The sequence below is a fragment of the Varanus komodoensis genome, unplaced genomic scaffold (assembly GCF_004798865.1).
Source record: "Varanus komodoensis strain SLA01 unplaced genomic scaffold, ASM479886v1 scaffold1, whole genome shotgun sequence".
Lineage (NCBI taxonomy): Eukaryota > Metazoa > Chordata > Lepidosauria > Squamata > Varanidae > Varanus > Varanus komodoensis.
Window position 1 is genome coordinate 17,414,296 of NW_025335268.1, and position 12,824 is coordinate 17,427,119.

General features: G+C 38.7%; 1 protein-coding gene across 13 annotated transcripts in view; it reads right to left on the reverse strand.

Moving 5' to 3' along the window:
* Positions 1–12,824, reverse strand: part of LTBP1 (latent transforming growth factor beta binding protein 1) — a 242,920-nt gene that overhangs the window by 25,390 nt on the left and 204,706 nt on the right. For all 13 annotated transcript variants that reach the window (XM_044451089.1, XM_044451347.1, XM_044451264.1 and 10 more), the window contains 2 exons: positions 8,799–8,981; positions 6,528–6,614 (listed from right to left, as the gene is read on the reverse strand). In XM_044451089.1, coding sequence (XP_044307024.1) covers positions 6,528–6,614; positions 8,799–8,981 — 270 coding nt within the window. The remainder of the gene's footprint in view (positions 1–6,527; positions 6,615–8,798; positions 8,982–12,824) is intronic.

Below are 12,824 nucleotides of genomic sequence, written 5' to 3' on the forward strand. Positions count from 1 at the left end.
GTTTTTCTTTCATTTTCATAAATAATGCATATTCCATGAAAAAAACTTGTCAAAAGTTCTGTTTAAAAACATAAATTAAACTAGAGAGTCACCACTTCATCTGAAGGGCCATAAATGGCCATGGATAGGGAATGATGAGCACACAATCCATGCCTTCTGTAGAAAAGCTCTTAGACTCTGAAATGAAACAACAGTCATAGGTGGAAGGGAGAGGGACAAAGACTGAGGTGAGCAAGTAGGTGTGTTGTAGGAAGGAGAAAAATATGCCTCCTGCTTGGATTAATCTAATTTAGACAAGAAGAGGGCTGGAATGCTCAATTAATTCTCAGAGGTGAGCAATGCAAAATGTCAAACTTTACATCCTGAATTAAAAAATTATAAAGTTCAGCACATCTATAATGCTTAACCCTTCACCTGTTTGCCGTTTCCCCCCTGCACTCCCTTCTAAGCCACCCTTCTCCAGCTGGAATTAAAATTATATGTTTGTCCTGGCTGGAAGAAATGTGGCTGGAGAATGGAAGATTAGGGAAGAAGTGGTGGGTGCAGGAAAGGTTTGGCATCTGTCCTTGCCTTCTGCTTCTCCAGTTGGATTCACCCACAAGCTTTTTAGAAGCTAAAGCAACTGTTTAGGTGTCTGCCAAACTGTCTGGCAGAAAGACCATAACAAAAGGCAGAGATGGTAAAACTGCTTAGGTTACTGATGAGTACAGAATAAAGACACATTAGCTAGAATCTATACTTGCCATTCCCCTTCATGGATCACTGCCTTGTTGTGGCGAAGGGGCTTGTATAGCTCAATGAAGGTATGAGCTATGCCATGCAGGGGCACCCAAGATGGACAGGTCATAGCAGAGAGCTCTGACAAAACGTGATCCACTGGAGAAGGAAATGGCAACCCACTCCAGTATCTTTGCCATGAAAACCCCATGGACAGTACCAAAAGACAAAAAGATATGATGCCGCAAGATGAGCCCCTCATGTCGGAAGGTGTCCAATATGCTACTGGGGAAGAGCAGAGGGCTAGTACTAGTAGCACCAGAAGGAATGAAGTGACTGGGTCAAAGCCGAAAGGACACTCAGTTGCAGATGTATCTGGTGGTGAAAGGAGAGTCCAATGCTGTAAAGATCTATACTCCATAGGAACCTGGAATGTAAGATCTATGAATCAAAGCAAGCTGGATGTGGTCAAACAAGAGATGACAAGACTGAACATCGATACCTTAGGAATCAGTGAACTAAAATGGACAGGAATGGGTGAATTTAATTCAGTTGACCATCAGGTATACTACTGCGGGCAAGAATCCCTCAGAAGAAATGGAGTAGCCTTCATAGTCAATAAAAGAGTAGGAAAAGCAGTACTGGGATACAATCTCCAAAATGACAGAATGATCTCAGTTCGAATCCAAGGCAAACCATTCAACATCACAGTTGTCCAAGTCTATGCCCCAACCACTGGTCCTGAAGAGGCTGAAGTTGACCGGTTCTATGAAGGCCTACAACACCGTCTAGCATTACGTAACACCAAAAAATGATGTCCTTATCATTATGGGGGATTGGAATGCTGAAGTAGGAAGCCAAAAGATAACCTGAATACCAGGCAAGTTTGGCCTTGGGAGTACAAAATGAAGCAGGGCAAAGGCTGGCAGAATTTTGTCAAGAGAATACGATGGTCATAGCAAACACTCTTTTCCAACAACCCAAGAGACGACTCTACACATGAACATCATCAGATGGTCAACACAGAAATCAGATTGACTATGTGCTCTGCAGCCAAAGATGGAGAAGCTCTATACAGTCAGTAAAAACAAGACCAGGAACTGACCATGGCTCAGATCATGAGCTTCTGGTTGCAAAATTTAAGCTTAAATTGAAGAAAGTAGGGAAAAGCAGTAGGCCACTCAGGTATGACCTAAATCATATCCCTGATTAATATACAGTAGAAGTGACAAATAGATTTAAGGAATTAGATCTGATAGACAGAGTGCCTGAAGAACTATGGACGGAGGTTTGCAACATTGTACAAGAGGTAGCAACTAAAACCATCCCAAAGAAAAAGAGATGCAAGAAAGCAAAATTGCTGCCTGAAGAAGCTTTACAAATAGCTGAGGAAGGAAGGGAAGCGAAAGGCAAGGCAGAAAGTGAAAGATACACCCAATTGAATGCAGAATTCCAGAGAATAGCTAGAAGAGATAAGAATGCCTTCTTAAATGAACAGTGCAAAGAAATAGAAGAAAACAATAGAATAGGGAGGACCAGATATATCTTCAAGAAAATTGGAGATATGAAGGGAATGTTTCATGCAAAGATGGGCATGATAAAGGACCAAAATGGCAGGGACCTAAGAGAGGCAGAAGAGATTAAGAAGAGGTGGCAAGATTACACAGAGGAACTATACAAGAAAGAGCTTAATGTCCCTGATAAGCACGATGGGGTGGTCACTCACCTCCAGCCTGACATCCTGGAGTGTGAAATGGGCCTTAGGAAGTCTGAGCAACAACAAAGCTAGTGGAGATGACAGTATTCCAGCTGAGCTATTCAAAATCTTAAAAGGCGATGCAGTAGAAGTGCTACACTCAATATGCCAGCAAATTTGGAAAACTCAACAGTGGCCACAGGATTGGAAAAGGTCAGCTTACATTCCGATCCCAAAGAAGGGCAATGCCAAAGAATGTTCAAACTACTGCACTATTACACTCATTTCATATGCTTGCAAAATCCTGCAAGGCAGACTCCAGCAGTATGTGGACCGAGAACTACCAGAAGTACAGGCAGAATTCCGAAGAGGCAGAGGAATTAGAGATCAAATTGCCAACATATGCTGGATCATGGAGAAAGCTAAGGAGTTCCAGAAAAACATCTGCTTCATTGACTATGCTAAAGCCTTTGAATGTGTGGATCACAACAAATTGTGGCAATTTTTAAAGAGATGGGAGTACCAGACCATCTTATTTGTCTCCTGAGAAACCTGTATGCAGGTCAAGAAGCAACAGTGAGAACTGGACACGAAACCACTGATGGGTTCAAAATTGGGAAAGGAGTACAGCAAGGCTGTATACTGTCACCCTGCCTATTTAACTTATATGCAGAGCACATCATGAGAAGGGCGGGGCTACTCCTTAACCTTCAAATTTGGTTCCACCTCAAGGTCTTAAAAAGAACAAAATAATCCCTCAACTGGTGCCATTCACTGGTGTGCCCTCTTGGCTTGGGCAATCTAGCAGAGCTGGGTTGATTGGGTAGGTTCAGGAAGTGGTAAAATTATTATTTATTATTATTTATTTAAAGTTTTTGTATGCCATCCCCTTGCTATATAGCCTTGGGACAGCTCACACAAATAAATCTAATACAAATACAGTTAAAACCTGGAAACACCCCAGATGCTTTGTTGCAGCTCAAATATGTCCCTATTTGTGCGATGTCAGGCACACTACTATATTTATTTAGCATGGAAGTCTATATTAAGTGCTCTGCCCATAAGGGCATGTTCTGTTTTATCAGTCAATTCCATTTCATGCATGATTCTGTTTCCATGTGTGGCTGAAGCAATGCTCCTCAGGCTGCCTCTAAGACACAGTCTTGCAGAAGTCAGTGAGACCACTCTGATGTTAGCGCTCCAAGGACTGCAGTTTTTGTCAAGTACTTCACCATACTTTTCACCCCCTGGAACTGCTTTCATGATCTCTGCTTATGTTGGCTAAGGAAACACCCCAGTTTTGTGCCCCTTTCTTGCTCCATGTTGTGTCTGATTTAAAATCCTGCTGAGAATTAACGATTTGTTTTTGGCGCCTGCTCTGGAGATTCCAGCAATGGTGGCTTCCTCCACACAGCCATAACTATAAATATTACTGCACAAAATTCTAAAGGTACTTATCACTCTGGTATCTGGGGGTTTTTGATATAACTTAAACTGACAGACAGACATTTGTACAAACTTAGGGAAAATCGCTCTGTAGCTATAATGTCTTTCATATAATGAAGCTTAAGCTTAGATAGACAGAACAGTCAGTCCACAAAGTATTAGTTTAATCATATTTTATAGAAAAATATACCCTGGGTACATAACCTTTCAGCTTTATGAATTATTTTATACCCACATTTTTGTTGCATTTGGAGTCTTTTCCTAGTTGTTTGTTTGAGTTTACCATGCCTCTATTCCAATTTCCTCAAAATCAACTAGGGGTTACACACAAGGCAAATACAAATTAGGTCAAATCGTTCAGGGGTAAGCTTGTTGCTTTAAACAGAATTGACCTCCATTTATCTCAAGGCAACAGTGCAGGTTATGCCAAGAAATAATTTTATATCTGCTGAACAGCTCTAAAGGTAAAATCCTAAAAGGCATACTTCTTCAGAAAGGATGAGTTGGCTATACAAATATTTTTGCAGTCACTTTTCCAGAAATTGAGCAGCTTTAAGTTCAATTTTCTTTTAAAGAATTGGATGAAAACTTGACACGCACACTAGCAAAACAAGAATTTTAAAATACCACGTCTCTGAAAGATGGCATATTTGGACTTGCTGCATGAGAATTATATAGTTGTAAGGGGATTTATAAAGAAAAGTACCAGGGACATTCATGCAAATAAAGAAGTGCAGGTAAAAAGAAAAAGGAAACACAGTAATGGAATTTATTGTTTGACCTGATTAAACAGTCCAACTGGCACAAGCTTGGTTGGTGGAAGATTGGCTTGTTTATATCACAAGAATTTAGAAGAAATTTCCAGCATTACCAAACCAGTACATTATTACACATTATCAGTCTATACCAAATGTTTTTGGGCTAATGTCCTTGTTGCGCAGGTAAGGATAAGTGTAAGTGTAGAATGCTCTTATTTTTATTGTATGAAATCACTGTACTCTTGCTTTTTGGCAGGTAGGGTGATATTTAAATAAATAAGTAAGTTCCACTCCTAGGGAAGTATGTATAGGTTTGAGCCTTTAAGTTTTAGATGGGGATATCAAGCCACTTGCTAATCCACAATATATCTATATGCCACAATGAGCAAGGCTTCAAGAAGGCCCAGGGACTTTAATAGCCACTCTCTACATCTACAGCATTAGTCATAAATCACAATTCCCTTTGGTGCCTGTGTATCATTTATAAGCTCAAAAGCCCACTTCTAAATGGAAAAGAGGGCATGTTCTTAGCACAACTTGAATAATACCCAAAAGTATATTCAATATCCTTTATAAGTTGGGAAGTGGCAAAGGTAGATCTGGACCATGGAACAAGGTCTGGGGCCCTGTGATCCAGTGAGCTCCTCAGCTCTGAACTCTCCCATCTCTCCTTCTAGCCTGGTCTGGCCTGGCACTAAAAGACTCTTCATGGGCATGCATGAAGAGTCCTAAGCATGCCATTTTAAAAGTATTTTATTAAAAAAGTATGTTCTGAGTAGCAGTGATCTGAACCAACCAGATAGTACCTTTGTACAAAGATAGTACAAAGCCAATGAAGGTACAGAAGTGACAAAAAGACTGCCCCTTTGCCACTCTTGCATCCTTATTGGCCATGGCACCTCAAAAGCAAGTTATTTATTGGTTTCTTAGGTTTCTATCCCACCTTTTCTTTTTTGAAGAATACAAAGTGGCTTACATCACTTTCCTGCTCTTACTGTCAGTCTTATCACCACAATAACAATCTGTGAAGTAGGTTGGGCTGAGAGTCTGCGACTGACCCAAAGCCACCCAGTTGGCTCCACTGGCTGAGTGTGGACTAGAACTCAGATCACCTGAGCACCAGACCTGTGCTCAATGAAGGCTGACTGGTTAGGATCACTGCTACTCAAAACATAAATTAAAAAACTGTTGATTTTTAAAAGGGCAGGCTAGGAAAATGAGGAGGAGAAGAATAAGAAGGAGCTGCTGCCACTAGATTGTTGGTCCGTTCGTTTTAAAAGAGGGAAGGAAATGAAGGAGGACTGGGTGGCAGGAGTAGGGTGTGTATCTATTTGCCAGCAGTTAGGAGAGCAACTTACCGTGCATTCCCTCAAAGTTAGTTGGGCCCCAGCTAAGGGCCTAAGCAAGTGCTTCTGATTACTGCAAGACTAGAAGCACCAGGCAATCCTAGATAGGCCATGACGATGTTGACTTCCTATTGCATGGTGCTTCAATTACTAATTGATTAAGTTCAAAATAGATTTCATCTGAATGCATACCCTGCATGCATTTTGTCCTTATGTGCTTTTGTTATTAATGTTGCTCTCTTAGTGCCTTTATTTTGGAGTTGGTATTAATATTCTCATTATTTTGTAATTGTGCTTTAGGTTGCCTTGGGAGTCTTGATTGGGCAGAAAAGCTGTACATAAAATCAATCAATCAATCAACATAATCCTAAAGTTTTGTGAATGTTGTAGGGATTTATTGCAGGCTCTTTCCCTCACCTCCACAAACCAGCAACTTTCACATTAAAAATGGGACCTCATAAAAAATTGGCACAGCACTATATCAGAAATGGTTTCTAACTAAGCTCTAATTTCTCTTAGGATCTTTGAAACACTAATAATTCAGTCTATATAACTGAGGCTGACCTTTGTAACTTGGTGCAATGGCTCCGTAAGAAGTCTCTTCAGAGGGTATGAACCCTTTCCCTTCAGGGCACAGTTCAGTAAACTCAGCTAGCAGGAAGAGAAACCAAGAATTCAGTCAGAATGTACTCATGCATCACAATATGAAACAGATGGCAACTATTCTATAATAATTGGCACATCTTAAATTGGCACTTCTGTTTTCTAAGAACTATTTTTTATTTTATATAATTTGTTTCTAACATAACACCTCTTCAGAAAAATTAAAGAGATTCAGGTATGTGCTGTTATTTTGTTAAAGACAGTGACCATAGCACTTTCATAAGATGGAATGCACATGGCATTCCATGTGCAACCACAGAAAGGTTCTTGAAAAAAGTTACACACAGCAATTTAACTTTCCATAGCCATGATGGCATTCCACAAACTTGCATCCAAATGTGTAAAGCACAATTGCATACCTTTGGGATAGTCTTACTAAAGTTAATGGGACTTCTGTGTGTGTAATAGACATATATGTCTACAAGAGCTGCGCAGGGTGTTCAAGGACTGGACATTTTGGCATTCATTCATAGAGTTAGCATAAGACAGGGAGGATTTGATACCACATAAAAGCCAATATATATGAACTTTAGAGTGGTTTACTGTCTAAACTCCAACCAACCTAAATGCAAACTGGATGGTACAATTCAGATCAGGGGGAATAACCTACATTGAGATAGATACCACATGTCACATAAAGCCATTTTTATAGTTTTACACATTGTGATTTCTTCTCTAGCCACATTTTTGCTAACTCAGCACTCACTGATTCAAGGACAATGTGAAGAAAAAGAAATGGTGTTTTAAAAAAACAAAGAAAAGAAACTTCATTTGAACTGGCATTTTTTCATAGTGTGATGAAACCCAGCTGATAATGAAGGAAAAAATTGGAAAAATGACCTTTTCACACACCATCCTCTTTTTGTCCATGCAAATAGATTTGGTGAACTCCAGCTAGACTTCCACACAAATCAGTCTTCTGTAACGTAGTGTCCTCCATCTCTTTTGGGCTATGATTTCCACCATCTCTGATTATTGGCCCTCTGACTAGGACTGAGAAAAGTCAGAGTCCAAAAATATGGAGGATACCATGTTGGAGAAGATAGATACAGTCAAATGTATAACCTGAGTTAGCATGAATCTAGTTTACAATAATTTCTGTGATTTCATCAGCAGAAAAAGTAGTGACATGAATTGCTGATGCTTGATGATTTTGATATATGTTGATTGCTTTTAACAAATTGTTGATATATGTGATCATAACTACATTTCCCCACTGACTATGTCAGGAGAAAATCAGGACTCTTCCTGTCTTTATTATTATTTTATTTAGTGAGAGTAGTCTTTCCTGAGAATTACTTTTTAATTGAAAGACTGGAGAGAAATATTTTAAATAATTAACAGACTGTGTATGAAAAAAACCTCCCTATGTGAACTGTCCCTTTTCTGGACTGCTTCTTATGGTGTGGACACCTTATAGTTATATTCTTTCCATTAATCTTGGATGAACAGAATTTCTGTCCTACATCACAAGCAGCACATGAGAAATTAGAATTCCATAGTTTTCAAACTCTTACATTGAGGAGCCACATAAAATGGCTTCAAATATGCAGACTCTCTATTTGGAAGAATATGCATGTGTGTGTTTCTATAAACAAATAAATAAAATATTCAAGGTACTTCAAGACCATCTAGAATATTGAAATATTTTTAATATTGAGGTCCAGATAAATAATCTCTATAACAGAAATGTAACATTCATTCCTCATGTAATATTAAATGACTTAAGAAAGCCAATGTCAACTAAAGCTTGAAAAACATGAATCTGAGATAGGATACCACAACAGTTTATTGTAACTAACAGCTGGACTTTATGTTGTCCATTTTATTGCTACTTTATAAATGCCACTTTATTTGTAAATAGTTCCTTTATTCAGAGGTTCCACTGAATTTAATGGGTCTTAAATTTGTTTTGTATACTGCTTTGAGTGTCTGTTTTGGTAGAAAGGTCGGGTACCAATAAATAAGTTCAATGGGGCTTTTGCACATTGTTCCAATTTAAAAACTGCAAACCTGTAATTTACTTGGGAGTAAGTCCCACAGAAGAAAATAGTGATTACTTCCTTGAAGTAAGGAATTATTGCTCATATAGCATGATCAGTCAGGTGAGAGCCACTTATTGACTTCATGATATTAGCAGTAGAAACAAGTGAATAGCGAATGGACACTTACCACTTCCAAGCACAGGACATGGGAATATTTCACAGTTATCACCCCAGCCAGCACCCAAAGTACAGCAGCATTCTTGTTTTGTAACATTGGATGTTAGAACATTATCACAAAAATTTGCATCATTTAAATTGTAGTAACATTCCTTCTTCTCATCTGCTAGTTCTTTTGTATCTACTGGTAAACCTAAGAACAACAATAAAAGATTCAACGTTATATATAAAAAGTATATTCAGAAACAAACTGGTTGTGTTTATTAAGATAATTTCATGGATTTAAAGATGTGTGTATGCATATATTCTACTTCTATACATTACAGAATCTGCCAACAGAACAGAAGTCTTTCACAGAAAGAAATGGAAATTATTTGTGTTGTGTGGTATTAAGGCATGATTGCAAAAGACATCAGTTGGAATTTTTTTGCTGTAATAATTCGTTGTAATGTGTTCAAAATATTCTATAGCCGAGATGCATAAAATAGTTAAATTTAGCCATAGTATTTATATTTCATTCAATAGTTATCACACATTTAAATTGGTCTTTTCTTTCTTTGGAAGAATTAATGTTTGTCTCATTGGACACAAACTGACATACAAACCTTTTCAAATTTAGCACACAAGCACCCTCATTTCTCTTTGATATTTTGCCAAAGTCACTAAGTGTGCTGTGGGGAAACACCCAGCTGAGTGCTATTTTATCTTTGTTAGTCTAGTCTGTGGTCTCGCCTCATCAGATAATTCCAGTTTTCCATAATGTGCTGAATTTCATAATGTACAGTGGCCTTGTGGTGTTACTCCCTGTCCAATAGGAACCAAATGAAGACTATCATATGTCAAAAAAATACAGTTGAACTAAATTGGTTCTCCCAAGGTGAGAGGAGGCTCAGTACCTCAGCCACCAAAGTATACATTTTCATTGGACACAGGCCATATGTTGAGATGAACCAGAGCCAGAATCTCAAAGTGCAGCCCCTCCACCCTGAAACCACAGCAGCTCTGACACCGTGTTCTAACAAAAGGAGTGCCAGAGAATGGCCCAGGGGGAAGAAGAAATGAACTCCTCAGTGCAAAAGCAACAAAGCATGCAGTGGCACCTAAAAGAATTGATGTGGGATAAGTGTTTGCAGACCAAATCCCAATTCATGAATAATTACTGAAATAGGCAAGTAAGGGTGAATATGAGGAGAATCTTGATTAAAATTAAGTGGCATCAAAGTTTCAGGCACAAATACAGAATCCCAGCAGTGCCGGTACATCTCTGTTGTTTTTGCTGCAATGGACTAACACAGCCACCCCCTTGGAATGTGAAATTCACTGTGACTATTTAATCCCATACTTTATGTTTCAGCTTCTCCTCCTGTTATGTGTCCAGAACTGTTAAAAAAGCTGTTTACACAGCTGTGACTTGAGGGTTAGTCAGGCAGGCGTCATGAATGTTTGGAAAGTGAGTGAGACACAAAACTTTTCTAAAACAAGAAAAGAAATGTACACAGACAGATCTAGGTTTACATATTCATGTGTCTTTCACAAGAAATGTGCATAGACAGATCTGGGTCTGCATATCCATGCTTCCTTCCTATTATTAGCCTCTTAACAGATGGGCTTGGACTTTGATTGCTTCATGCTGCAAACTATCTTTGGGGAAAAGGACATTTGAAATGCACCTGCAAGACCCCTTTGCATGGGTGGATTTTATTAGATGATCTGCACTCTGCACCTTGCTTATGCATTTGAAGGCAGGATCTATTATTAGACTTCAGAGAAGACGAGTCATAGCCCACAGTACCTCACCTGATAGGTGAAGAATCAGATAGAAAGTAGCATATATTTTAGTAACAGCAGGAAGTTCCAGACTTTCATGAAGGTTCACAGATGTCAATGACCGGTATCAATTTTTACTGATGTCAATCAGTAAAATTTCAGCCTGCTATATGCAGCCTTCCCAAACCTGGTGACCTTAATCACTGGCCAGCATGCTGGCCAAGAAGCATGAATATGGATAGGGTTTGATATCCAAAAACTCCACAGAAAATTTGAAATGCAGATCAGAGTCCTCAAAGATAATATGTGCAGGCATGTATTTAGTCAGAGGAACTATGGCAATAACCTACATTTTTTCCTTGCAGTTATCTGGAAAATTCAGTATGGTTTGGAAATGCATACAGAAGGATCACACAACTAAGTTTGTCTGAAGGAATCTGGGTTACAGATGGATGGGTCAGTCTGTTTCTGCCCTGTATCAGTTCTGCACATGCCATTCACAAGTCTGTTGCATTCTACTTCCACATGAATCTAAGATAAAATCTGCATGAAAATTCATATTTAAAAGATATTTTTAAAATTTTTCTTATGAAACATGAATTAAATGTATTTTCTCTAAAATTTCTAAACAGATCAGATCCTAAAAAACTTGTTTTATATATATATTGGTATATAACTTGATCCAAGAATTACATCACCAAAATTGGAAAAGTATGAAATCTAAGGAATAATTATATCCAATCAGGTCAGCTGCTTTGAAATACAACCCATTAGAAGGATATGTTGCAGAGATTCCAGATGCAATCAACCCTAGCTCTCCATTTCCGAACATGTGGCTTCCATTCTCTGAAAGCAGGACAGGCAAGATGCAAACTATCTAGATATTGATCTGTGTGTATTAGCACTGCTGGCTGCTGCAGTGGAAGCAGGGGAACTGCAATGGATGCATCAAGCTGAAAATAATATTTCTTAAGGTATCCTGAAGCTTTGAAATCCAGAGGTCTTAGTGCCTCGATGTGAATTTCACTGTTGCTGTGTGTATATGCTACTGGGGAATTTAGACATTCTACAGAGGTTTCATAATGGCTGGGTTTAGAGAACACAAAAAGCCAGAGTGGGGGATTGATTATGGGCAGAGTGTGAGCTGCTGCTGTGGGTTACTGCGTCACTGTGTCATGTAGACCCCAATGCTACTAACCATAGTTTGTCAGTCACAAACAACCCACAAAAGCAACTCATGGTTTATCGTTGGGCTGTGTTCATGGTTAATAAATCACGGTTTGTTAGCACAGCTGGGTTCACACAACACAGCAACCCATGATTCAACAACTCACACTGAATCCATATTCTGGCTTGTCATACTGTGTCAACCAGGCCATCATTACCATTCTTTGAATTGAGGAGTGAAGCTGCACTCATTTGTTCATTCATCCATTATATTTATATCCTGTCTTTTTCCTTCCCCAGTGTAGCTTACATTATTCTCCTCCTCCTCTTAATCTTATCCTCACAAGAGGATTGTTGTTGTGGTTGGTCTGTAACTGACCTAAGGTCACCCAATGAGCTCCATGGCTGAGTGTGGACTAAAACTCAGATCGCCTGATTCCCAAGACCATACTCTAACCCACTGTACCACACTGACTCTCTTAATTGGTTCTCAGTGACAGGTGCTACAGACCTTATCTCAATGAACATCTGAGCAATAGCTGAGGAATGTTTGTGACTAGTTTCTTTTGAATGATATTTCTGAACAGCCTTTTACCAATGAGCAAGCACCTGATCTGCCTTACAGCAAGTAGAGAATCCAGTGCAATAAGCAAGTTAGAAACTCAGGGCAAGGTTATTTCATAACTGTGTCTTATTTTATTTGAACCATTTGAACCAGCCACTAAATGAAACAATTGTGACTGATGTAAATTAAAGACTTCTGTGACATATTTTAATACAACTTTGTACAGTGAATCATGCTATAGTAAGCAGAAGAAATCAAGTATAGGTATAAAGGCAAAAACATGCTGATAACCCATTTACAGTAAGCAGACAGCATGCTCACAATAGTATTTATCATCTTTGACATGAAAACTGGTGTTATAAATTTTATATTTGGAGTGGTTAATATACTATTTTATCACCATTTCACATGTATGAATAAGGAAGCTATCTCTTGATGATACAGTCAATGCGAGATGAACACACATGCATGAAATGATGGAAGCTATATAAAGAATACTTATAAATAAATAAATAACTGTTGGAAGATGCTTTTTAA